Source organism: Meleagris gallopavo, chromosome 1 (genome assembly GCF_905368555.1).
Source record: "Meleagris gallopavo chromosome 1, MGAL_WU_HG_1.1, whole genome shotgun sequence".
NCBI lineage: Eukaryota > Metazoa > Chordata > Aves > Galliformes > Phasianidae > Meleagris > Meleagris gallopavo.
Genome location: NC_139404.1, coordinates 141,175,844 through 141,202,722, shown reverse-complemented (window position 1 = coordinate 141,202,722; position 26,879 = coordinate 141,175,844). Strand labels below are relative to the sequence as shown.

Genomic DNA, 26,879 nt, shown 5'->3' with positions numbered 1-26,879 from the left:
AAAAAAAGTGGAACTGTGTAAATTGTGATGCCAAGGTGATCTGTTTATCAGAAACTACCAGTCCAACAGTTGAATTATTACTAAGGGTAATAAAGTACAGCTGGGTCTGTGAGTGGGGCTCCAGCAGTGGGGCTACTGCTGGAGCAGTTGTACTTGCATTTTGACTTCAGTTCAAAATGATCAGAAATTTGAGTTAATCATATCTGAACACATGATGCTCGGGAGCTGCAGCAAGGGATGCATGGGGCTGTGCAACAGAGGGACTATGGAGTGTACTGGGCCATGATGATGGGATTGCTGGACCCAGACCAGAGTCCCTTGTAGTTCTCCCAGTCCACCACCTCTAGGGCTGAGGCTCCTACAGTTCACATAGAGTCACAGAATCACCAAGGTTGGAAAAGACCTCCAAGATCATCCAGTCCAACTGTCCACCTACCACCAATATTTTCCACACTAAACCATATCCCTTAGTACCACATCTAAACGTTTCTTGAACACCTCCATGGACAGTGACTCAACACCCTTCCTGAGCAACCCATTCCAGCACCTGACCACCCTTTCAGAGAAGAAATTTTTCCTAACCAGAACCACCTCCTGCACAACTTGAGGCCATTCCCTCTCATCCTATCCCTAGCTACATGGGAGAAGAGGCTGATCCTCACCTTGCCACAGCATCCTTTCAGGTCATTGTAGAGAGTGATAAGATCTCTCCTGAGCCTCCTCTTTTTCAGACTAAGCAATCCCAGTTCCCTCAGCCTAGTTGTAACACATACAAGCATTGCATGCCTTTTTACCAGCCACTGCTGTTTACCTACACCAAATTGAAACAACAGACTCTGGAACATCTGTAAATACTGTATACTTTAGGTTCAGTTTCCAAATGTCAACATGGCCACACTAGAGAGTTTTGAATGAGTGTGTAAGAGACTGCTATCATCTCAGGCACAAGTTTTGCAGCAAGTATGGATCAGGTATGTCTGAGGAAATACTTGCAGGATTGCAGAAAGTAAGTCTGCTAAGTTTGTTGTAAAGGCAGTCTTACAAGAGCAGATGTAATAACAGTGTAATAACACATTTGGTATGTATTACAGAGCCAGTTCCATATGTGATAAACCGCCTCACTCAGTACCTTATTTTCATTGAAATTAGCAATGACAACTCCAACGAAAAGAGTCAGTCCAATCATGCAGCCAAGGAATACAAACACATGAATATAGATTCCATGGATCTGCACAGAAAGAAAACATGATTAATTGTTAAAACAAATCAAAGTACGCGTTGCAAAATTCAAAGTCTCTGCTGTGTTTCCTTACCGGCCCAACACGATGAATAATAACATCTCTGACTTCCACCCATCCTTTTAATGAAAGAACTTCAAATAGTGCCAGCATTGCATTTCCCACATTATCAAAATTAAAATTCCGAGGATTTGCCCTGAAATGAAAATACAAATAGGTGTAAACTCCAGTAATGGGGCCGTTCTATTTGCTATCCTTATTTAACATTTAAATATCTTGCAAAGTTGGTGTAAAAGACAGTCTCTGAAATATATAAAAGTTGTCTCGAGAAATAAGAGAACAAGAGCTACAGCAATAAATATGGATAACTTTATTTTTCTTGATACCTATATATGTTTCATTTCTGTATTCATAACCTGATTCACAGTAATTAAAATAATTAATCTATAACATGTTGCTGTGTCTTTTTGTTATTGAACCAAAATACAAGAGTCATGAAAAAAAGTATCTGATGTCATTGGTCACATTCTCATAAACTTACCCGGAGAAGATCAAGCTCAAAGCCATATAAATGACTCAGACTTCTAAATCAGTGAGATCACTTAGCAAATATTATTCATTATTTCATTATCACCATGGCGTAAAGCAAAACTTAATGAGAGAAAATCACATTTTGGCTTTCCCATACCATATGCTCTGATTTCTTCTAGCCAGCTGAATGTTAAAAGTACATTCTTTGAGCTAGGTCTCCGCAGTCTGAGACCTAACTAATTTTCAACAACTTATACAGGGAAATAGTTGGACTCCAGAAGAACTGATGAGTGGTGAGTCATTCTGAAAATCTGAACAGTCAGTGAAAAATAGTGCTCTCAGATGCTGCTTCATACTTGTTTTTGTGTATCTTATTTTCATTTATTGTGGCCCTTATGTGTTGTTAATCTCATGAAAATTTGGCCAGACACAGCCAACAGGTGGCACAAATGTCCTTGAGGTAAAATATTTTTCTACAATAACAAAACATTCCCCAAAGCTTACAGTTATGCTGATGAAGACAATTTTTGCTTATTTCTGGATCAAGCTAAAGTGGAATGAATTTGCTTACTTGAGAAAGAATTTGTCTGAAGCATACAGAATCAGACTTCTGCAGATGTCAGAGTTTCACTGCCTGAATCACAGCATATTATTTCGTTAGTAGGATGTCTCTGAATCTGTCACTGCTGTTATTTTCTTTGCCCACACATACAGTCAATTAAAATAATTGATGCTGTTTAGCTGAGTTTGCAAAATGTCAACCAACTTAAAATATAAACAATTAAAGAGGTTTTTTTTGCCTATTCAGGTGTTACAAATTATTAAAATACTTTATCAGAATATTAACCATAAATACATTATTAGCTCTTAAATAATTATTACTGCACTACTCTGCCAGATAGACCACAAGCATTTCCTACAAGGGACAGAGGAGGTAGTTGGTAGATGGTGTAGCTGAGGGCCATAGAAGAGGTTTTAGAAATGATGTGTTCACTAGTTTTAGTGACTATCTATAGGCATGTTGATTTCTACTTATTTTTCTTCACAGATTTTCCTATTAATTCATAGGTTCTGTTATTAAGAAATAGCTTCCAGTATGTCTTAATAGCTTCACCAACTACACTGAAGTTACAATCTTGCTTCAAGCCAGTAATCGTATGTCTAAATCCTGGATTCACTAACCATTTTTTTTAATTTCTGTTTTATGAATAGAACTTCAGGCTACCACTGGTGAAATTTCATATGCCTGACTTATTACTAAATATACAAGAATTCTTACCTGCACTTAGTATTACTTACATATACTAAGACCCCTCCACCAGCAGTATAATGTCATGAGACTGGAGACATATTCCACATCAACAACTGAGTGTTTTAAGAAAAACAAGTCAAAGTGTAGCAACTCACCAGACTCGTGGCACCCAAAATCCAGGCTTTTTCTCTCCGGGTCTTAGCTTTAAATTGAGATTTTTGGAAACACTAACATTTATTCTGAAGATGCCATGACAATCTTCCTATAGCAAAAAAAAACCACAGCTTGAGGTTAAATAATGGTCTGTGCAAGAGGTTAGAATGCCAGTATAAAGAGTGCACTTGCCATAACAGGAAATGATGAGTTGTTTATAGGTCTAGAGTTAATAGTCATGGTCCTTTACCCAAAGTAAAATGCAGGTTAGGAATAATTAAAAAAAAACAACACCTTCCTTCTCCTAGGATTGAGAGGGCTTATCATGTCACAAAACTATCTAGCCTTTCACCTCTTTCCTGACGGCCACTGAATTCTTTAAGTGATGATGATATTTCACCTTAGGAATGCAAAGGCGTCATGGTTAATTCCATGAGATGTAGGGTATTTGAATGAATTTCAGAGATTTTTCAGACATCTCCTAAATCTGGTATTGCTTTCCTTTTTGAAGCGAAAACCCAGTCTTACCCTCATCCACTCATTCCTTTAATACCTTTCCCAGTCTTATCCTGCATCTGAAAATGAAAGTGCCTGAGATCTCCATCACTCATATAAAAGTTCTGATTGCCCCACTTGCTTTCCCTAGCAGGCTGAAATGGCACAGCATACTGTTATTTTGAAGCAGGAATGCAGTTCTTACCCTAGAGATGATGTGAGGATCGTTGCATTTAGCCAGTTTTCCAGCAAATAGCTGCACTCCAAAGCTTGCAAAAACAAGCATTAATGTCAGCAAAAGAATAGAAACCTGTGAAGATGAAATTAGACTTGAGAAAGGGGGTCAGATCCTTCTGTGCAATGCAGAGAGGACCATTTCATTGCACAAGCCTTCAGATAAGGCTTTCATAATGTTACTTTAAGTTCTTATCCAGTAACCAGGTGTTGTGTGATTAACATTATTAATATAACATCTAAGAATTGTAGATAAAGATCAAAGCTTTCTTGCGCTGAGTACGATCTAGCTAAATTCTGCACACAGAAGAATTTCCATTTGCTTTATAGAGAAATCTTCAAGTACTTAAAATATGTGCATCTCTTGCTTTGCTGAATCAGGCTTTACTAATTAATCTGAGTAAGTCATTGTTAGATAGTTAGTTCCAGGATAGTTATAATAAAGTCATGCATGAGCAAATAATGATGCAAATGTTTTTAAGAGGATACATCACCTGTGAAATGCTAACTAGCTTTAAACTTTTTGTCCTTGCTCTACTACTAATTGATTGCAAATATCTGGGAGCTTATCTTCTTATAACAACCTGTTCTAACACAGCACTCTGTTCTGGAATAAAGCGCCTGCTTTTCAGACTGACACATATCAGTTAGGGAAAGTTGGGTCCCAAGACAATGGATTTTATTCTGAGCAGGCAATCACAGACTGTTATTATTATTACTATTACTATAAATGCATATTTATTGTTATTTGGATTATTATAAAAACAGCAATGAGATAGTCTTGAGATCCAGTAGTTGTATTGTTTTTGCTTGCCTTTCAAAAAATTTGGAGACAGAGACTTTCAGTTCAGAAATTAGTTTGACTTCTTTTCTTGAAGAGCTGCCATATTCTAATTTCACCTTCTTTCTTCAATCAGAACAGTGAATAAAGGGCAGATTTTCATTCAGTAATCTTTTTTTTTTATGTAATTGTGGCCAAATATAGACTGAAAAAAGTAATATTGCTGAAAAAAAACCAGTAGCATTGAAAAAAGAATGATTACAGCAGTGTTATTTAGTATAAATGTAAATGAGTTAGTTATATTCTTGATTTTTGAACTGCTCTGTGGTCATCTGCAGCTACTGTGAGAAGTAAACATACAGCAGTGGAGAAAATTACCATAAACAATATAGAAAAATGGTATCTTCTTAACTCCTACATTTGATTTTTAACAAGAAAAATAACCCTTACATACCAAAAAGATTTCCTTAAAGCCACTAAACAGCTCTCGTACAACTTTCCTCATCTGAGGAACCAATTTGAATATTCGAAGAGGTCGGAGGCAGCGAAGCACCATTAAGAGCTGAGCTCCAGATTTGGCAGGGACATTCTGAGGCATCCAGCACAGGAATATCAAACTTACCTTGAAGAGATAGAGTAGAAAAGACAAAGAAGAATTATGGCTATAGAGTTTTATCTGACATAAAAAGATCACAGGAGATCAATAATGCTTCTCTTCCTTAAAATTAAAGAGAAGATTAAGAAAGAAATTACTAATTTAGAAAGAGGACTTGGATCTCTTATACCTTGTCTGATTGTCTAACTAATGGGCATCAGCTTCAGCCCATCTTCCCCTTTGACTCAAAATCTATTTTATTCTATTTGGTAGATGGAATAGTTCCCAATGAGGAAATCAAATTGGCTGATTCAGAGTAGGGACATGAACTTTTTTCTTGAACCAGGCAGTATAATCTCTTTCTCTTCTCCTCATTTCAGAGACTCTCCTGAAACCAAGACACTCTCATCCAGAACAGATATTAACAGTATCCTCACCAGTTCTTCCCACTACTTTATTACAAGTATAGATAGCACTGTCACTATGCTGTTTTACCACACAAATACGACGCATTTCAAAGTGTTTTCTGTTAGTGCACCTACATCTTGTAACCTGAACAATCTTTGACAGATAGCAATTGATTAGAAAGTCTGTTAATTATTTCTGATTTTTGAGAAATATAAGGCCAGTGTTATTTACACAGGGATAGAGACGAGAGTGCTATAAAGAATAAGTAAGTGTCTAAAAAATGGAGAATCTGCCTGATATCACAAATATGATTTAATATGTAGTTTGATTTGTTAAAAAAAACAGCGGTTGTTTTACAAGACAACCATCTTAACAAGATTTGCCAGTGCTTCTGACTTTTTTTTATACTGCTTTAAGATCACAAGCATGTTTAGAATAACCAAGGTGAACCACCTAAATTTTCCTTAGACAAGCAGAAGATGCAGAGGGATTTCAGAAGACTAGTGCACTCACTGATCATGCATACTGCAGTGCTTTGCAGAAGCATGCACATTTGTATTTATGGTAACAATGGAGTCTTCAATACAAATTGATCGTGACAAACTTTATGCAGCACATCTGTCTGGTGGATTAATCTCTGAAAGATTTAATCTAAACCCATCAGAGCAATTTTACTTAGTAATTTCTTCAGTTATAAAATATTTCATACTGTATTATGCCACACAATGGTTTTGACACATTTGCTGGTATTTATTGTCATAAGTGAAGAGGAAATGGAATCCCTTCTCTTACAATGAGAGGAATGCAAGAAATTTCCAGGGAAAAATGAAAACAGTAGAAATATTTTTTTCTTTAGGACCATTTCTGATGCAAATTCAACACAGAAAAACATTGCTTTGCTTGCCTTCTGCTACAGTAAAACCAGCAACCAAGATGTGTCCTTTTGTCAAATGGCAGAGACTTTTAAACATTTTTCATAAAGCAGAAGAACTGTCAAGAGGAATGGAAGCAATGAATGACAAAAAGACAAAACAATGTTTCTCTGCATAAAAATGCTAAAGCGAGATCAGACATTCTGGGGTCACTTTAGTATGAAAATAAGATCTGATCAACAAACACTTAGAAGGAATCATATAATCTAAAACCTACATTAAGTTATCAGGCTCTTATCACATCTGTTGTATTTTTAGATGTCTGAACACATAACTGACAGTACTGCATGTGGATAAAGTTGTGTTTGTACAGAAAGTATACTAGTGCACTTGCATCAGATTGCTGATCCGAACTTATTAGCTTCCCAAACATTTATCTATCCAAAGATACCAAAGTTAAGAATGCTACAGAAAACTCCCATAAATATAAAAACTTACAAGATATATAAATATGTCCATAACTCCTCCAAAATCTCTAATGACAGCTGTTGGTGTAAAAAACAGGCCATCTGCCATAATCTTCAGATTAAGCTCAATGCTCATGAATATTACAAAAACGTATTCAGCAATCTGAAAATCAAAGCAGAGAACATTTAGCAACAGGGAGTGGAGAATCATAGGGTGGCTGTGCTTCATTAAAGGCAACGAGATTCAATATCAGTACCTGGAGTGTTGGAGCATGCATAACTCTTCTAAAAGGGGATTCAAACATCATGGAAATGCAGGAGCATATAGTAACAATGATCATGACCCAGTCCAGGTAGGTAACCAAACCCAGTAGGTCACTGTGAAGAACACATAAGGATAACTATTACAGAAAGATTGAGCACTATGCCATTTGTATTGTGGCTACATCACAGTTAAGCACTTATTAATGAAAAAATAAATTGAACTGAGAAATGTCAAAGACTTAATTGTTGCAGAAATATATAGTAGAACTAGTGAAATTACAAGCAAGTAAAGAAGAAGAAAAGCCTGACTTAAAAACAAAATCCTCTTTCTATTCATTCTCCCATAAAAATCCCTGGAAAGAAAATCTGTTTCTGGAAAAAAAAAAAAAATGCAAGTGCATGCACACATACGCATGTGCTCACACACTTATACTGCAGGCTTATGCGACCGAGCAAAGTTACTTTTGTTGTGCTTACTAAAGCTGATGGTATTTGGTATTTTTCACAGCTCCAGTAACAGGATCTGTTTTAGAACTATAAAAACAAAAAACAAACAAACAAACAAAACAAAACAAAAAAAAAGAAGAAGAAGAAGAAAAGACATAGTCATTTACATCGTATTTTTGTCACCATTATGATTATACCATACATCTATCACCTCAATGTAATTCATGACTGAAGTCAACTATATATATGTTATTTTGGTTTAATTTCAGATGTCTGTGTTATAACATCAATACAGCTGTATCACTTCATGGCCTATCTACAATTTCCCTAACGATTCCTTGAATGGTTAGTTTTTTGAGTCTTGCTTTTGTAAAAGACTTAATTTTATGTCTTGGTTGTGGGTGACTTGCTACTGAATTTCATATTGCAAAAAGCTTTCTCAAGAGTTTTTTCTTTTACCTCAGAAACTGGATCATTATCTTCAACCAACATAAAGTTCCTTTCACAAGCCTTATTTCTTTCTTTACTTGTTCAATCATTTTCTGATGAATATTTTGTACTACCCACATCTGATTGTGGGTGAAATTGTCTTTCATTCTCTACAATATCCAAACAGCAGCAATGAGACAGGCTTACATACTCTGGATGCAATGAGCATGTATCCAGGTGATGCAGTGTAAGATCCTGCTCCAGCAATTATTAAGGTTTTTTATATAAAGCAGAATGGCTTCGGCAGGAGAATCCTACCCAAGAATCCTATCCACTCTGTCCCAGTGGTTAAGGGCACTTTTTACATATCTTTCAAATCCTTGTAGCAAATCATGCAGAGAAAGGATCTGCACTGAGGAATCCTATATCCCAAGTGAGAGCTCTAGTCATTGGGATGTGAAATTGCCATCACTTCCTCACTGAGTTTAAAGTGAAAAAAGGACTGACCTGACTTGAGGCATTACTGCAAGAGGAGATTTCATGGTTATGAACTGCAAGAAAGCAAGATGCATACAAGGAGAACAAGTTGCATACTCCACAGTCCAGAATGAGCCACTTATACACTTCAGTATTCAGAATACACCTGTTTTGGTGTTTTTTTTCAGTGGACCTGCTGATTTTTATGCCTTCTTAAGCTCATACCTTGTTCCCATATTGCAGACAGCAGCATTCCTCAGCCTTTTTAATAAAAAAAATGCTGTATCCTATCTATTTTAAAAGATCTCTACGAATATCCTGCTTGGCAAGCTGGCTGAGAATAAATACAAAGTAGGCACATTTTAAATGAATGAAAAATGACTGTTTAACAAATCCAGTTTTATTCTTGTAATGACAAACACGTAAGTTAAACTGCTATTGACATAAATATCTTGTTACCCTTGTGTAGTCACAATGCTAGACAGCACTGACAGACGTTTCAGAATTGGATGGGAATATATGTTTATGTGTTTTATTTTGCTTCTGTAATTTGAAACTGCTTCATGAGCCAGTGGACCACAATCAAGTTAGCAATTACAGAGTAAAGCTAGGCACCTAACTCAAGGATATGTTTTTATGTAAGTGGCAGAACACTTTAAAAAGAGTGTTGTAAAACTGATTATCTAACCTTCCTTTTCTCCCTAAAAGTAATTTGTTGAAGCATACAGAGAGAAATCTATAGCCAAACATGCACTGAAAAACAGGCCTTCCATAGCTTCCAAGCTTGCGAGTCATCCTCTGTCTGAGACTGCTGGCTGGAAAGATGACATGTATTGAACCCCAGAATAAGGGTGCCAGCCATGGACAGAAGTATAAAAGAAGGTGGTTTTATACCATGCTATCTCTTTGGAGAACATGAAAACAAACACCTGTCTGAATCAACAGCTGATACAAAATAAACTTACGCATTAAAGCGAGCTCTTACAACCACTCTGCAGAAATTCCTGAACCTGTGCTCACGACCAACTATGAAAAGTGGTTTGTCAAAATATGGGTGATTCTCTCTCAGCTCCTCCTCTTGGACTTTCCTTTTAAAAGATAGAAGGTAAATTATTAAATGATATGCATTATACCTGCCAAAAATATCTCTCATTCTTTTTCTTCATACTTTTCCCTTCATATAGAGAATATTTAATATAGAAAAGTAATACTTTTCATTTTTAAATACCTTTTCATTTCAGCTTGTTCTTTTTTTTCTTGGATCATTTTTATCTCACTGTCTTCTCTCTGTGCATTTCTGTATCTCACGGTGTTGGAGTGCTAGAAGAAAAACAGTCTCTTTTGAATGAGGTCTGTAGGTCATTTTTTAATGTTTCAGATGAAAGCAAGATAAGGTATTTTACATGGAAATATTCAAATGAAAAACCTTTCTTTCCAAATGCACTGCATGTTAACTCGGTCAAGCATATTTGTACAGTATTTTCTATCTACAGTAAGGTTGGTTTTACGTTCAGCAAGGTTAATTTCAGTTTTAATGTCATGTGTGAAGTACTATTCAGTGCAACTGTTAATATTAAAAGCAAAGGTCCCATAAGCTCAGTTGTTATATCCAAACGCCATTGAATGCACGCCACTGAAGGAGTAGGAGTCAGAAAAAAAGGCTTTAGGCCTACCTACAGTTTCTAAAATTTACTGTATGTACTGCTTGGCAAAACAGAGGAAGACAGTCAGTTATGCACAGCATACAGGTAGTGACTGCACAGACATATGAAGAGGGGAGGCTGAGTGAAGAAAAATGTCTGAACTCATCCAGTGGAGATTACAATACATATTGCTGTTCAGAGTTCAGTGAGACTTTGGAGCACTTCTGAAGGGGTAATGTCAGGTGTTACCCTTACTATTAGACATAGTCTACTTGAAGATATATGTTACCCACAGCTTCTTTCTATCATCATGCAAAGTAGTTCAGTAATTACTTCTTAAGCAATGTTTTCAAATATGAAGTGCATTGAGAAAATGGCTACCACAGTTGGAAATGGAGGGACTAAAATCTCCCCTTGACATAATATTACAAATTTGCAGAAATGAAGATGCGCTTGACTGCATGAAACTATATCACAGCAAAATCTGTGAGCAAAATATGTGACTACCATTCTCCTTTTAGTTTTTGTCCTTTTGTCTGGCAGTTTTCATGCTTGAAAAATACTGTTAAACTTCCACTGGAATTTGGAAGTGCTGTTTCACCAGCTGGAGTTATTTTTGTAATTCTAGAGTAAGGTCTTTTGAAGTGTCCTGTGTAGCAATTTTTGTTTTCCTAATGGAGTGTCTACAGCTTCAGGATATTGATCTCAGAAAGTGCTTCAAAACCAGTAAGTTTACCAGTGATAAAGCCATGCTAATGAATTGTTTTGAGAAATAATTATAATGGAATTATAATATTTGTTTTACCAGTCCAAGATTTCAAAAGACAAATTGTAATCAAGACCATAGACAGACATTAGCTTTACACAAGCATTCATTATTTAAAACATATTCTGATTTCTTATACTCCCAAACTGAAACCATCTTTTCTGTGAGGACTTACATCTTGAGTCAAGGTTTCAAGAGATTTTCCTCTACTGATTCGCTGGCTGTTGGAACCATGTCTTAGCGATCTGAAATAATCATAATCAATTTAAAAATACATCTCAAGATGAAATTTTGACCTTTACAGAGTGGCCATTATAAAGCACTGTTTTCCAGCCATACATTATCTCAAATTCATATCATTTTTTTCTCACTTACATCAGAAGCTTATATGTTCTTCAATTGTTTTCAATCCGGTCCAACATAAGTCAATTTCTTTCCTTCTGATCTTTAAATTGATAGCTTTGTAGTCAGCAAAGGAAATGGCATTTGAAATAAAAAGGCTCTTTTTCCATTTATACACTACAATGAATTTCATTATGGTTATGTGAAGAATGAAGAACTCAACTCTTTGCAGAAGTAAGTAATTTCAGTTTTACACATACCTGGTATTGCTCAAATTTAACTCTGTACATTGCCTTCATTTTAAGACCATTTTTAAACCATCCTTTCTGTCCATTTACCTGCGTTCTTGTCGTATGTGATGCTGGACACTAAGTATTGACCTTTCCTTTGCAGGCTGCCCCTCAAAGGACCCACTCAGCATGCGTTGTCTAGTGCAGGCCCTACAAAGAAATATGTTAATAAAGGCGTATCACTTTCAGTATAAACAATAAATTCTGAGGTAGTGCATTCAGACAAGTCAGCTTGGTTACCTGGTTGCTAAGTGAAGGATTTGAAAGACAATAACAATAAGGCAGCAAAATACTTTCCATAAAAAAATGTTATTTCCAAAATAACTGTTCCCACTCTGCAACATATCCAGTCATTTGATAAACCTTCTTCACATCCTGTCATCTTTGAGAGTCTTTTCAGTTTGCCATAGAATTTATGTCCTCTACAGTCTTCATTCATTGAGTGTGAAAAGAGTCATCAGTAACATCAGTTCTTCAGCAGTAGGGAGGGGAAAGTACAAGTGCAGCTGTCGTTTTGGAGTATCTCCCTTTCAGGCGTCTACTTGGCACACTTTTACATGCTCAAGACTTACAGCGTATCTTTGAGTGCGACCAAATATTCACTGAAATGAAATGCTATGCATTGCTGATAGCCTGTAATATGAAAAACCAGATTTTCAGGAAGGCATTTCAGCATTTTGTTATGTGCCTTGTTTTTTTTTTGTTGTTGTTTTGTTTTGTTTGTTTGTTTGTTTGTTTGCTTGCTTGCTTGCTTTTTCCCCACCATTCATTTGCTGAATTTTCATTTGCTTTTACTGAATTTTGGCTGACACATAACGTACACTACTTTGTCAGAAATCAGCTTCATTCAGAGACCTGGTCAGTAAACATGCTACAGCTAAACGACATATATTTCTTTTGTTGGCTACAAGATTTGCATAAGGAAAAGAAAGATTTTCATTAAAAGGCAGCAGAAAGAACTCTGATGACTGGGAAATAAAATTTCATCCTTGGAAAAATATTTTCACTTTACAGGGGCACTGTGATTTTACATTAACATTACTTAGAGCTCATTTTGTGCTATGCAAATGAATTAGAGAAACTCACACAAGACACAGCTGGTGATATTTCAGACTTTTTAATGAACTGAATCTCCTTTTTTTTTTTTTTTTTTTGAAAACAAACAAAAAAACCTACATGATATTAGAGTGACCATTCTGTTCACTAGTCTAAGACTGGATAAATGCTCTTCTTGACAGCATAGCACGATCATGCTTGATGGCAAAAGGCTTCTTGTATTATTTTTATACTATGACTTTCTCTTTTTTTCTCCTGTTTTTACTTCTTTTGAGTTAAAATGCATAAATGAGAAGTGATTCCTGTGATTTCTGTGATTCCTGTATGGATACAAAGTGAGATCTGGAACAAAAATGAGAAGCTTACAGTGTCTATCAATGTCATCAAGTGCAATCGTACTATCACACTATAAAAATACATTGTGCTACACTCATTACAGAGGCTTGTATTCTCACTGTCATTTGTGCCTTGCTGTTACAGCATTCCGTCTAACCAGTTATTTCCTTTGATTACAGAAGACTTGATAGAATCAGCAGAGAAGAAGGAATGTCATGGAGTCAACATTCATTATCACCTCTCCCAAAGTAGGATCTATTGTGTCTATACTGTGATAAGTAGATGTTTGACTAACTTGCTTTTCAGTATCTACAATGTAAAAGCCTTCATAGATCCCTAACTATATCAAAGTGATTTATAACACAGTGGATCTACCACTTGGCACAAAACCATAAATCAGAGTACCTTCTCACCGATGGATACCTGTCAGTATTTCTTTTTGTTTGTGTTTACAGAAGGCAGGTGAAATCCTGCGATGTTCTGTGCTTGTGGAAATTTCAGAAGGTAAGTGACTAAGTCTGGATTTTCTCCTGATGACAATAATCATCATCTGAACTTAACTAGTATATTCGTTCTGAGGAACGCATCGTATCAAAGCCTAGCAGTAAGGAAGAAAGAAGCCACAGTATGAGAGTTACTGAGCACTGGCACAGGCTGCCCAGAGGCTGTGGGGTCTCCTCCCTGGAGCTCTCAGAAGCCACCTGGCTGTGGGCCTGGGCACCCTGCTCTGGGTGGTGCTGCTGGAGCAGGGGCTGGAACACAAGGACACAGAGGGCCGTGCCCGCCTCAGCCAGACTGCCGAATGCTTTAATAGATAGCAGAATAAATATTATTTATTTCTATTTCTCTGGAAAAAATTAAAGACTGGCTTTTTGTAAATGACTTACATGCAGCCCTATAAAGGACTACAAGATGTATGGTCCCACATTTTGCTTATGTGACAGAAGTTTCCTCATTTTCTCTGTGTTCCTCAAAAATCTGTCAGTGATGACTCAGGAAGTAGATGGAAAAGCACAATAAATGTAGATTAAATTATCACATTAAATAGATTACTTTAATCTATTATTTTATTTTCAACTAATAATTTAAAATATTCTTCTTCTGCCTTTGAAATTTTTGTTCAGAGAAGAATCAATGAGAAGTCCGCCTTGATACAAAGACCTGGCACAGGCCTGAAGGACCAAATGCAAGTCAGTGGGATTGAAATTGGAGGGACTGTTTTCCAATTATGTCCTGGTACCTCTGAGAACCTTAATAAGTTGAAACAAAGATTCATTTGGATTCTCCTCCCACTCTGCTTCAGACTTTTCCAGAAAAGGAAAAAGTTCAGGGCTGATGGATGAATTCAGAAACAAACAAACAATCAAACAAACAAAAAAAACCAAACCACCAAACCAAGAAATACACAGTAAACCCCACATACATATTTATATAAATAACTAAGAATACATTTTTTAAAAGTGAGGTATTCTGTCTCTATGTTTTCTATGTGTTAAAGCGTACAGAAAAATGCTAAAGCAACTTGACATTTGTGTAACTCTATGGGCACTGATAATATTTTTCAGTTATAACGAGAAAATTAATTACAAATGCTTTACTAAAACACTGACAAGAAATCTGTTTCTTGAATAATTTTAAGGATTTTTGTTTAGTACAAATAATCCTCTTATCTATCCATAACAGTAATGCTTGTAAAAATCAAGATATATTTGTGTAGTTGAAGTGCCCTAAATTTTATTAAAAAGGAATACTTAGGTCTTTTACTTATATTTCTCTTATATTTACTTATATTTTGACAGAGAGCATTCACTGGAATTAGTAATTCTGTTTCATAAGAATGTGTTTGAAGACAGATAAAGTCGCACATTAACTTCCACAGTTCTATCTGTGCAGTATTCTTACAGAGTATTAAAAAGACCTAATGAGCTGTAATATTGCTTAAATAGCACGCAAATCCAAGGAATCTTCCAAGAAATTTAGAAAGCATGCTGAACACCTATTGCACCATTCCTCATAAAACTTTGCCCTACAGCATTTAATCCTGCAGCTGTACTTCTCAAGTGAATTATTAATACTTATACTAATTATTTCCCCAGGACTAGTCATTGATAACATTCTAAAAATGCACCTGCTTTGGTGACAACGTAAATATACAGTCAAAGTGATCTGTAATCTGTTGGCATTGCTGAGGCACATTATATCCACAATAATCACTCTAATGTAACACTGACAGTGGCATGAAAATCTGCAGCATAGCATTACTCAAGTCTTACAGATTTGGGTATTTACTGCTTGCTTGCAGTACTGAGTACGTACTCTAAACAGAGTACCAAAATGAGCAATTATTATCAAAACATCAGGAATCCCTTCTACAGAAGTCACACTTCAGGAGTCTTTGTCACTGTACTTTTCCTACTTGGAAGATGATTACCTGTAATCTGTGCTTTCAAGCATACAATCTCCATGAATATTTATTCGCACAACTACGTAAGAACTCGGCTGGAATTCCCTAGATAAAGTCAGTCTGTTTACACGGAGTTATTTTTGGGTTAATTTTCACGGAAAAAGTGAAAACAGTTGAAACAGAATCTTTCTACACAGCACAGAACTCAAATACATATTGAAGAACCTCTCTATCACTGCTCTTTTAGTGTGCAATGTACCAAAGAACAATTTATCTTTGATAATGAAGGTAACAGACATACTACAAAGACACAGACTACCATTAATATTACACATGCAGTAACATTAATGAAAAACAAAGTCACAAGACATTGACATTACCTTAGGATTTTATTGATTGCTGTCTCTTTTTCCAGGAGATTTCTTGCTCTGATGCTGAAAACAGATTTACGGAGCTATAAAGTCAAGAAAAAAAAAGTATGTTTTAATTATCATAAAATAAAGCATGCATATTGATAGACCAATGCAACACAGCACTGAGAATACGTAAAATTAAACAAATATATTCTCCATAATACAGATATTTTTCACAGCTTGTGTCCCTGATGCTAGAGGAAACCAGTGCTAGAAAAAGATGAAAACTTGCAGAGCAAGTTTATTGACTGCATAAAGTCCTATCCTTATCTCACAGCTTTGGGTGTTCCTGACCCAGTTCTGGTACGAAATAGCAGATAAGTTTATTGATTAGCACTAATATTATTCCCTTTACTACAGATTTATTTTCTCCCCCAGTTGGCCAACTAACACCTTTGTCATTGTTATACCTCTCCTGCCCATTTCTGATCCAATTTTAAGCATATTCTTGCAAAAGCTATTCAACACTTCCTGAATATTAAATGAAAATACTGGGTTACAAGAAAAAACATTTTATTGTAACTTTCTTCCCTCCTCCAAAATGGAGGATTTGAGGATCTTCACCTATGACAAGTAGAAAGCCTATAGCACTTTATAAGAATTAACTCTGCCAGCTGTTTGGAGATCATTATCTTAAATAAAATGTTAGAGAGATTTAGGAGCTCCTAACAATGTACACTTTTTTTTTCTTTAATCAATCTGAAATGGACATTTATTTAAAGCTATTTATTATAAATAATGGACTAGTCTAATTGATGTGTGTCTTAAGGATTCATTACTTACGGATTTGAGATTATTTATAGATGTATTAATTACAGATTTCTGAAAAGCTACCACAAATCCAAAGTCACTCAACAACAATTTTGCTAGAATTTTTCTCAAGACTTAGATCAACTCTGATTCACAGGAAGATGTCTTACTGTAAGGAAAAACAGAAGCCTAGAAAATATCCTAAAACTTATTTACTTTGACATCCCCTACTAAAATAGCTATTGCTTTTAGGCCCCACTTGTAATAGCCAGTTAAATGTTCTGTAGATGTGAATATTTCATATATTAAAATATATTTCCAACGGCTTGAAATCATTTCTATGACTTTAGCATGGTACCTTACTGTGAGTTCAAATATATCTTGCACTAGGAAAAGCAATTTCACAGCTTTATTTTTTCTAATGTCAGTGATTAGCAACTAGAATCTCAGAGAACTATTTATTTTTTCTTCTTGCACAAGGATTGGAAAAAAAAAATCCAAACCCCCAGAGCATCTATCATTTTGCAAGGTGTTAGCTATTATTAGTTTTTTAAGGGCTTCATTAAACTTATGGGGATAATGAAGGTGGAAAACTGTCTTTTTTTTTAGTTCTTTTTTTGTGCTTGTACAAATAATTGTCATAGAATAATTACAATTAGATCAAACACCAAGGAAAAATAAGGATTGCTTACTAATGCCTGATGTCCATTTATTTCTAATATAAATTACTTGCTTGCTAATGTATCATAGAAAAATAAAAGATTTTGAACAAAGAAAGCATTTATTTCCTTCCAAATCCAGTTTTTGCTCAGAGTGTCAGAAAAAATGAGTCAAATTGAGTTCCCTGATTTTTTCTACAGCTTCCTATCCGCCATAGACCACTTCTTTTAGATGTTTAAAATAGATGTAAAAACACATTGGCATTAAGCGAGTGGCCCAGAAAAGAAAATTCATCCAGACTCTCAGCAAGGGAAGGTGCTCTGGAAAAGCAGTGCATCTGTGCAGATACATTTAGTGGCCCTCCGTGCCATCCAGTGGCAGCGAGTAAGATCTAAGCAAAAGCTTCTAATGGGTCTACAGCAAGGGCTATGTATGTCTGTTGAGTCCTCTCTCCAGTCAGTGAGACTTATGAAGAAAACTAGCTATCAAACTCACACCTGAAGCTGTACAGCCTTGGGCTTTAACCATGGTTGGAGCATACTTGATGGTTCTAGGTTTAGGTGCTGTTTTGAAGGTTTATCACCCTGTCCACCTGTGCACTGTGATAGAGTTTAGGCCAAAGCCAGGTATCCAGCTGTTTAATCCAGGTGTACAGCTTTTAAAGATGATTGCTCCTTAGGACTTAAGAGTTCTTGTTTCAGTGGAATACCACTGAATTTATCTTAAATTTAAAATATCCAGTAGAAGCAATACAAAATAGTTTTTTTAGATGTGTACATAAATCAACGTCTCATACTTAAAAGTATCAGCCATCAAATATCAATATGCATATGTCAAAATCAAAGATTACTACAGATTTTTAAATGTGCCTGCATTAGATAAATGAACCAGACTGTTTCCTGTTTAATTTTTCAAATTTGCATAGCACACTAGGCAAATGCAATGGAACTGCAGAAATAGAAAATGAGGTTGGTTATCACTGTGTTATTTAATAAAGTCTAGATGCTGCATGGAGAAGGAGGCTGGCAATTAAAAACTTGTGATACCTGCTGAGTTTTTGACTGTTGTAGAGGAAATTACTGGCAGTTTTAATTCGGAAAAGACATTACTTGATCAGATGATACAGAATTAAGTGTACTATAATCTACTGAGGTTATTTTAGTGCCTATCTCTTTAGCCTGCTGTTTTTTTTTTAGCATAGATTGTGATATACTATGAGGGCATCCTCAAATGTACTGTTGTTCATATAAATTTATTTATTTATACAGGCCTTAAGTACACACACACAGAGCAGAAATAACAGAGACATATAACGTTCTGCTCTAGAGCAATATTTTCTTAGCATAAGACACTGTCCTGAGATCACCTAACAGCATCTATTAGTCTTGCATATATTTTCAGGGTTTCTTGGACTTATAAGGAACAGCTATGACAGGTCAGTAAGGTACCAGTAATACTTCCTGGATGAAATGATTTTCGATGGAAAACATGTGCTTCCATAATACCATGAATAAAACATCACCTGATTTCCGCATTCCTTTCACTTTATTTATACAACCATGCCTGCGGACACAGAATTAGGAAATCTGTATGTAGTGCCTCTTCAACAAATACTAGCACCCTTCATTCGGGCAGACAGAATGACTCAGTCCTGTCAGTGCGAACTTGATCTGAATTCTGCATTCCCATATAGTTTGTCCAAAGTGACAGGGACAAAGCAGTGAACCACTGTATCCGCTGCAAAGGCAGCTAAATCACTGACCATTGTTGCTCTGCAAGTGCCACCCGCTGCTTTGGAAAGGTACTGCAGACATGTTAAATGAAAATCTTTAGTAGCATACTTAAAAATTCGAGGCTTTTTACCCTGGGGGAAAAAAAAAGAAAAAAAGAAGAAAAAAAAAAAAAAGAGAGAATTCTTTGCATGAGTTTTAAGGAAAGTATCACAGAACAGTGTCTTCGCTAGATGACAAATGATTGTGGATCAGTCCCGTAAACAAAGTGTCCTGGAACAGGAGTGCTGACTTCAGGGGGATCTGCAACAATTTGTAACGGTTTAGATATATCTCACTTGTTCAAAGTTTTGAGAAATGCCATTTCTTGTCAAGCCTTTGATATATTTTTCTAGCGATGTGTTGTGTATAAACTGCAGCAAGCACTGCATAAAGCAATTGTTTTCAACTTGAATTTGACATAGAATTTTGTGTTATCAGCAGGTTAAACTGAGTTGAAATATGTGATGACATAGCATAACATTTTTGCATTCATGACAGAGTTGGCAGGAGAGACAAACCATTATTGGTGGGTGTTCTGCAGCAAAAGGTGAGACAAAGTCACAAGAAAATAATGAGATACAGATGTCTGAAAAATGTAGTCAACAATGACAAAAAAAAAAAGTGAACACAGTAGATTTTTCAAAGGTAATCTCTTAAGTGTTATATAAGTGTTATATGAACATTAGAATTTTAGTGTAGTGTTCTTAACAGCAATCTTTTATAAACAACTTCTAGACTGTATGGGAATACTCTTCTGAATGATGCCAGAAATTCCAAGCAAGGGGAAAAAAATAATCTAAAGCTTCTGTTTCAGTTTGCAATTTGCTGAATGACTATTGATGATTTATGCAGGCTTGCTGAATGAACAGATTGTTAAGTATTATATCATTATTTAAATATGCACATTTTCAAGGGAATATATGAGGAGACAGTGCATTAAGTGATATTTTAGAGTTATATTTAAGAAACAGTGAGGAAATAACGTTTATTTGTGCAGAATCTGTTCAAGACTTGAGCATTCCATTAAATACAAGATATTTTTGGCCCACAGGAGTTTGCTGTGTAGCCTCTCAAATGCAGGCATAATTATTCTTTCAAAGACATCCTGTTTATGCATCTTTGGCCTGCAGATACCAGACTCTATCAAAACAAATGTGACAGAAAACTAAAAAGTTATGAAAAACAAACTACAAAACTGCAAATTGTTGATAGGCACCTAACAAAATTTTCAAAAGAACTGATATAGGATAAATGTCTAAATCAGAAGGAAATCAGTGGGCAATTTCTAAAGGTCTTTTGAAAACTTTGCTCAATACTTGTAGAATCATAAAGGATGCAAGGAACCTCTAGAGATCCATTTCCCCCACTCAAAGTAGAACTAACTTTCAACTTTGAAAATCTGTCTTTCGGCAAGGCTGTTCTGTATAAGAAACAGGCTCGCAAAACAGCCATGAAAGTGGTCTACCACTAGATGAGTGCAACAAGGAGTCAATTATTGTCTCTTTTGATCAGATGTCTGGAAGAAGTGGGCATAATCTCCTTAGCTCTCTAGAGTCACTGACCTGAAATAGACTTCATTCCTTTTGTAGATCTTGATTGCTGCCTGTTTCTTAAGGAAAGTCAAGCTATTCTAATTAGCTGATTATTGGTCTGAAAAATCTCCTTGACTCTTCATAACCAGGGGTCTTTTTCAGTAAAGTCTGAAAATGTGGACAAAGCTAATACCAGCAAAGTTATAAATCCCCTCAAAAATTAAAGAGGATGCTAATAGTTTAGTTCATCTCAAACAAACACATGGAAGCTCCAGGGAAGAAGAAGAATCCCTTCCTTCAAGTCCCTTGACTTTACTTTGAGTAAACATTTTAAAGAGGGAGCTCATGGCAGCCAACAGGATGGACTCCTGGCCAACCTGTTATGGAGACATGATACAATCTGCTGGATGAACAGCAGTAGAGCAAGAGGGTCCACTCCAGGTGTTATTTTCAGAGCAGGCCTCATAATACAGGAGCTGTAACAATTTTGCCATGTCTGAATTTTGGTTGATTGAAGAAACAAGAGGAGTATGATCAGTCCCTTGTGTTTTAAGGCATCTTGTATCAAACCTTCGATCTGTAAATGCAATGCAAAACTGATGAAATAGAAAGATAATATCTGATAGAAGTGACAAATCATGGCACATTGAAAATGGCAAAGAATGCAGTTCCCAGTTACCTTTGTCTCAGAATGTAACTGAAAATTGGGCAGAATTCTTAGCACACTATATAGAGGCAAGAGTGACAAAGCAATTTAAAATCGTCAGTAGCTTGAGACAGACCATAACAAGAACAGTGCCTTGTTATTATTGCAGTTCTACCTTCTCTGCTCTGAAATATGGTCAGAAAATAAAATATTACAGGATGAAGTGTGAAAACACTTTATGAGAATACAGTTTACAAGTTTGTCTTTTCCTGTTAGTTATTTTATATTATTGTAATACTACATGATATTTATATATATTTTATATTATTATTTTATGTTATCATTTAGATATAAGAGCATTTTTATTTATCTGTTTAAACTGGAAAAAAACAAAAAAAACCCAAAACAAACAAACAAAAAAAACCAACCCAAATCTCTAAAAGATGCAAAATAGACAAAGAAATGTCCTAATTAATTTTCAGAAAACCTGAAATGCATCAGGGTGTTTCCATATATTAACTTCATTAGAAAGATCTCAGTAAGAACAGACATGAACAAAAATAATCTCCTTTGAAAATCAAGGCTGTAATAATTAAGAAATAATGGATTCACAAGCCGTTCTTATCCTATCAGGTAGATTGTTTTAATGGCTCTTCTGAACATTCTATTTGAATAGCTTTTGGCAATATCCTGCGGATGACATAAGTAGGTAAGACTGAAGAACTTGTCTAGGCTTAATTAACAAGAGAAATAAGGACAGTGACATTGTGGACAGAGATACTACTATCTCTACTACTACTTAGATACTCAGTGAGAGGAAACTAGGATACAGTTTCTGTGATTTTTGATGATATTTATTCTCAAAGTTTTGCAAAAAATACCTTAGAAAAAAATATAGTCTTAATGTTTACATATTACTATCCTTTTCTGCTTGGAATTCATGTGCAATTACAATTTATTAGCTTCTGTTATATTCAGAATTAAGGAGATATGGTTATTTTTTTCAAATCACATATCTAACAATAATCAGGAACGTGGCAGAACTCTATTGTACTTTTTGTGTACAAGTTCTGCTTTGCACAATAGAACATCGAAAGAAAAGTTCAGAAGAGGCTGATTAACCTTGAACATGAGTTTATGACAAAAAATGCAAATTCACTTCAGAAAATGACCATTCATGGATAAATATTCATCTTAGTTTCTCTTCTTGGAATTAAAAATAGGAATACAGTCTATAAGAGTGTCTTTGTGCCTGATGATTTTCTAAAAGGTATCTTAGGACATTCTGTTTTCAGTACCAAAAGGTTTTTCAGCTCTTAAAATTACAAACAACTTTTGCAAAGAAAAGCCCATTCAGAATATCCTTGGAATGTAAGTAGTTCTTTTTGCAAAAAACAGAATAGTTAATGAAAGAAGCTGAGAGCAGGCCTGAAGACATGCTGGAACAAAATATCACATTAAGTAACAACACCAAGCAGAGATTGCATGTCTCAGCAGCTCAGAAATGGAGTATGCATAATGCTAACCAACATGCATCAGAAGTTACCGTCAGTCTTATGTGTTGAATGTGTATGCAAAATAATAATCAGATGAAATCATAAACATTCCCTGAAGTGCTGAAAATAGATTTCTAAGGGGACCAACCAAGGGGAGTTGATCTCCAAGGAGGTACTCGGAGCCTTCCAGGATAAGGCGTATAATCGGGTTGACGTTTGTGTCCCATCCCATCTAACTTTAACAGATATCAGATAACAGCAGGATCATATCTGGGAATGAAGCCAAACAGACACATGCAAAAAAACACAACCACCAGGTGCAAAGCTCAGCAGCCCACCTGGTAAGTAACACAGGTCATCATGAACATATCACCTCGGTGCCCTGTTCTGTGTGCTGACTCCCCAGAGAACGCAGAACCCAGCACGAGGTCTGCTGCTTAATATTCATAGTCCTTCATGGTAATAGCTGTGGCTACCTTCGAGATCAGCACTCTCTTTTTGGCCATCACCTCCCATCATACAGCTGCTGCTATAACTAGGAAATCAACGGGAGAGGCATATGGTGTGGGAGGTTGAGCTTCCACAGGAGCTAGACCTTAATTACGGATCTTATTCCCAAAGGAAAAAAGGAATGGCTATGAACTTCACTGCTTGTAGAGCTAAAAGCAAAACTCATACAAGTGAAAGGAAAAACTATGGTAAAGGAGACAGAAAAAAATATTTTTGCTACTATCCAATTAATCTTAAAAATGCAGAAATAAAGAGACCAACTTGTTTTTACTATTTCATCTAAATGAGAGAAGTGAAAGTCTGAGCAATAAACTGTGTGGATATATTGAAAACCCTTTTGTTTTGTTTTGCAATTCACTCCTGCTGTGCCACAGCTGTAAACATGCACATGGGTATATCTACATAATAAGCCATAGGCATTTTCAAAGTTCATCTCATGAGCCTGTCAGTTTTGAATTATAATTTAACAGTGATGTGCTGTGTTGTGTGATCAAAGATAAGTAACTGATTTGGAAGCATCCTCTTAGCAACAATTTTTAGCATGGCTTGCTAGAAGATGTATGTCTCTTAAGAAAGCACTCTGAGATGTTTCTGCCTTCTTTTGATTCTAGCCTTGAAGTTAATAGCTCAAGGCCAATACTCTATCACAGCTGTATTTTATTAGACACCTGATTTCTTGTAAATCTCACAGCTTGTTTGTTTTCTGTCCCCTGAATCTTGCCGCAAATATTCCTCAGGCTCTCTTCTAAGTGATGTCTTTATTTTCAATTTCCTTTCTTCTCATCCTCCCACACCAAAAAATCATCTGTGAATGCATATTTCAACCTGATCTCTTGCCCAATAACTCATGGAAATATTGGTTAGATAAGAAATTTCCCAGTGTGTTGTGAATAGTTTTCATATTTCCCTCTGTCTCTGTAAAGCTATCTTTCTGCCATAACTACAAGGCTCATGTGATATCATAATTTTTATTTTTTAACCCTTTCATTACATACTTTTCTCATGAATTTAGAATGGAACTCTCTTCTTACACTTGCACTTTTTGTTTAATCAGTCTTCTTTCTTCCACCAATAGATATCTTTGTGGTACTTTCTACTGCAACAGGAGCCTCGACAGTCCAGGTCTCTCCAGTGAGAGACCCAGAACTTCAATTATGGCCTGCAGACTACATCAGAACAGGCTAGATGAACTCTGTGACAAGATCAGTGGGTTTAAGAAAATTTGCTTAGCAGACATCAAACAGAGAGCAAAGAATGGCCAAACTCCATTTCCAGAAGTGTTAAAAGCAGAGAACCCTGGAGAATCCTAGTCTTGCACAGGAAGTTATAGATAGTCATTAACAGCTCAGCCAAAGTATCATGCTAAGGTGCCTATCGAATTTCTGTAATTGAAACAGTCCAGATGTAGCTGGCATGCAAAGCATAAGAATGAACGTGGCGTGGTCTGTCCACACATATCTACCCACACATTTAATTTTTTAACCTAATCACACACATTGAGGGTGTGTACACAAGGTTAAGGGCAGTAAGGTATCTAGAAGTCATTTTTAATATTAGTTTTAGATTATTTTATTTTGTGATATTAATTTAGAAATAAATCTGGAATTCTTAGGCTTGATTAGAAAAAAGTGATATAATAGAGATATCTGTTTTCCTAAACTGTTCTTTGATTTGGCATAGATAAAAATAATTTCAAATGGATAATAAATAAATAAATAATATGATGAAAATACTCTTCCCTCTTACAACTTAAAACTGTTTTCCAAGGAAGTAGACAACTATAATTCTGAAAAGTCTTACTAAATCCATTACATAATAGAACACAGAATGATTTTCTTTAATGATAGTGACAAATGATGGGTCAGATTGATTTCGAACACAAAAATATACCGTATTTATAGTAGCAGATTTTTGGAGAAAGAAGAAAATAACGTTGATGAATTACCTTACAAATAAAAGTGTATATTACACACTTCCTATCACCTCAGTAGGCATGGAGCACAGAAATGCTATCTAAATCCAGGAGAAAAAGGAGCACCACAAAGGAAGGAAAGAGTCAGATCTGCCAGCAGAATCCCACATTTTGATTCCATTCTATTTTTTTTCCATCAACTACAATGCAAAAGAGATGTAAAAAGTTTCCGAAGCCATCACATTGTCATCTGGAGGAGTGGAAATTTATCCTGCTATGCACTAATAGCTGTAAAATGTTTGGTCAAGTTTCCTTTTGCTTTACAAAGCAAAGTAAGGTATACATGCAAGGTCTACATTTAAATACAACCAGTCATTCCAAGCTTGTTTTAAGGATATTTTTAAGAAGATTTGTGCATACAAAAGTGAGGTTGCCTTGGCAACTGTAGCTATAGAAAGCCAGAGTAATTACTTTCATAAAATCACACTTGGTGCTTACTCCCTCTTAATAGGAATGTGTAAATACCTTACTCTTAGCTACATTTGTCAAAAATATTACTCATAATTGATTCTACGTTTGAGACATAGAAAATCCAAAAGGACATGCTTAAAGCAGGTTAAATAGTCCAAAAACAATTTGAAAAACTTATTTCAATTCAAAACGTAAAGTTAGATCAGTCATATTTGCTCTTGGAGCGAAGGGAAAAGTTAAAAAGAGCATACCCTTCTATTTTCATATTGCAAAATCTCATTGAATAAACTCTGCCATTTATTCAGCTATCTTAAAACACAACCAGCAAGGACTAACTTTTGTGAACGGCAATGAGACAAAATTAAGACTACAATTCAATATACTTCAGCTATAGTCATGTAAACAGACCTACTAAATCATTGCACAGCTCTGCACTGCACACTGCGGACCTATGTGTGTGGCTGGAACATGCTTAAGCTCTCCACTCATCTCTTCGTTACACGAAAGAAATATCACTGATTTCCCTGGCTCAGTGTTTGAGATCCATCATTAATAATATTTGGCATAGTTCTGCTGACCCCTAGGATTATCAGATAATAACTTATCTGATAACTCTTCTGTGCTTGTTAGATTAGATGGTGTACATATAGGCTTGATCCTATCCCATAGCTTTCTTTGTTTGATGAACAATGCTGAACCACAGACCTCTCCCTCTCAGGCTGTGCTGTTCGGCTTTGTTTACTGATGCCATAGACTACATCCTTCTACAGGAAGGAGTCCTTGCATTGCAGTAGGCATGAAAATTAACAGTAGTTTGTAAATAGTCTCTTGACATTCATTAGCAGAAGAGTATTACTTTCCATATGTCTACTTTCTGCCCGCTACTCTGAATTCTAGTTGCAAACCTCTTACTATGAAAGCCAAATACATTGCCCAACCACACGTGTCCCCTTTCCTTTCCTCGCTTGTGACTCTCTGTCATTCTTAAACTGTACTTCCAAACCTGTTGTCAGTCTTCAAACAGGATTTGAACGCCCCATTATTAATTATGAAAATACTTACACATGTCACTAATTATACAATTTTAAAGTGATCAAGAACTGATTATCAGTGTAGATGCCTCTAGAAATCTGGGAAACCAGTCTCTTCCACAACACACATGGAGTGCTTTTCTGACCCTGTAATTTTATATGGTACCAGAAGTCGTACACATTTACTCATGCAGCAGCAGCACAGT

General features: G+C 35.8%; 1 protein-coding gene across 4 annotated transcripts in view; it reads right to left on the bottom strand.

Annotated features, from left to right (window-relative positions):
- The window catches only part of NALCN (sodium leak channel, non-selective), a 217,496-nt gene that overhangs the window by 19,434 nt on the left and 171,183 nt on the right, over positions 1-26,879 (bottom strand). For 3 of the 4 annotated variants that reach the window (XM_085215561.1, XM_085215563.1, XM_085215560.1), the window contains 13 exons: positions 15,861-15,934; positions 11,733-11,834; positions 11,228-11,297; positions 9,872-9,963; positions 9,609-9,731; positions 7,768-7,824; positions 7,284-7,404; positions 7,058-7,189; positions 5,139-5,306; positions 3,875-3,979; positions 3,177-3,283; positions 1,314-1,434; positions 1,130-1,228 (listed from right to left, as the gene is read on the bottom strand). In XM_085215561.1, coding sequence (XP_085071687.1) covers positions 1,130-1,228; positions 1,314-1,434; positions 3,177-3,283; positions 3,875-3,979; positions 5,139-5,306; positions 7,058-7,189; positions 7,284-7,404; positions 7,768-7,824; positions 9,609-9,731; positions 9,872-9,963; positions 11,228-11,297; positions 11,733-11,834; positions 15,861-15,934 — 1,371 coding nt within the window. The remainder of the gene's footprint in view (positions 1-1,129; positions 1,229-1,313; positions 1,435-3,176; positions 3,284-3,874; positions 3,980-5,138; positions 5,307-7,057; positions 7,190-7,283; positions 7,405-7,767; positions 7,825-9,608; positions 9,732-9,871; positions 9,964-11,227; positions 11,298-11,732; positions 11,835-15,860; positions 15,935-26,879) is intronic. The other variant, XM_085215562.1, reaches the window with a different exon arrangement.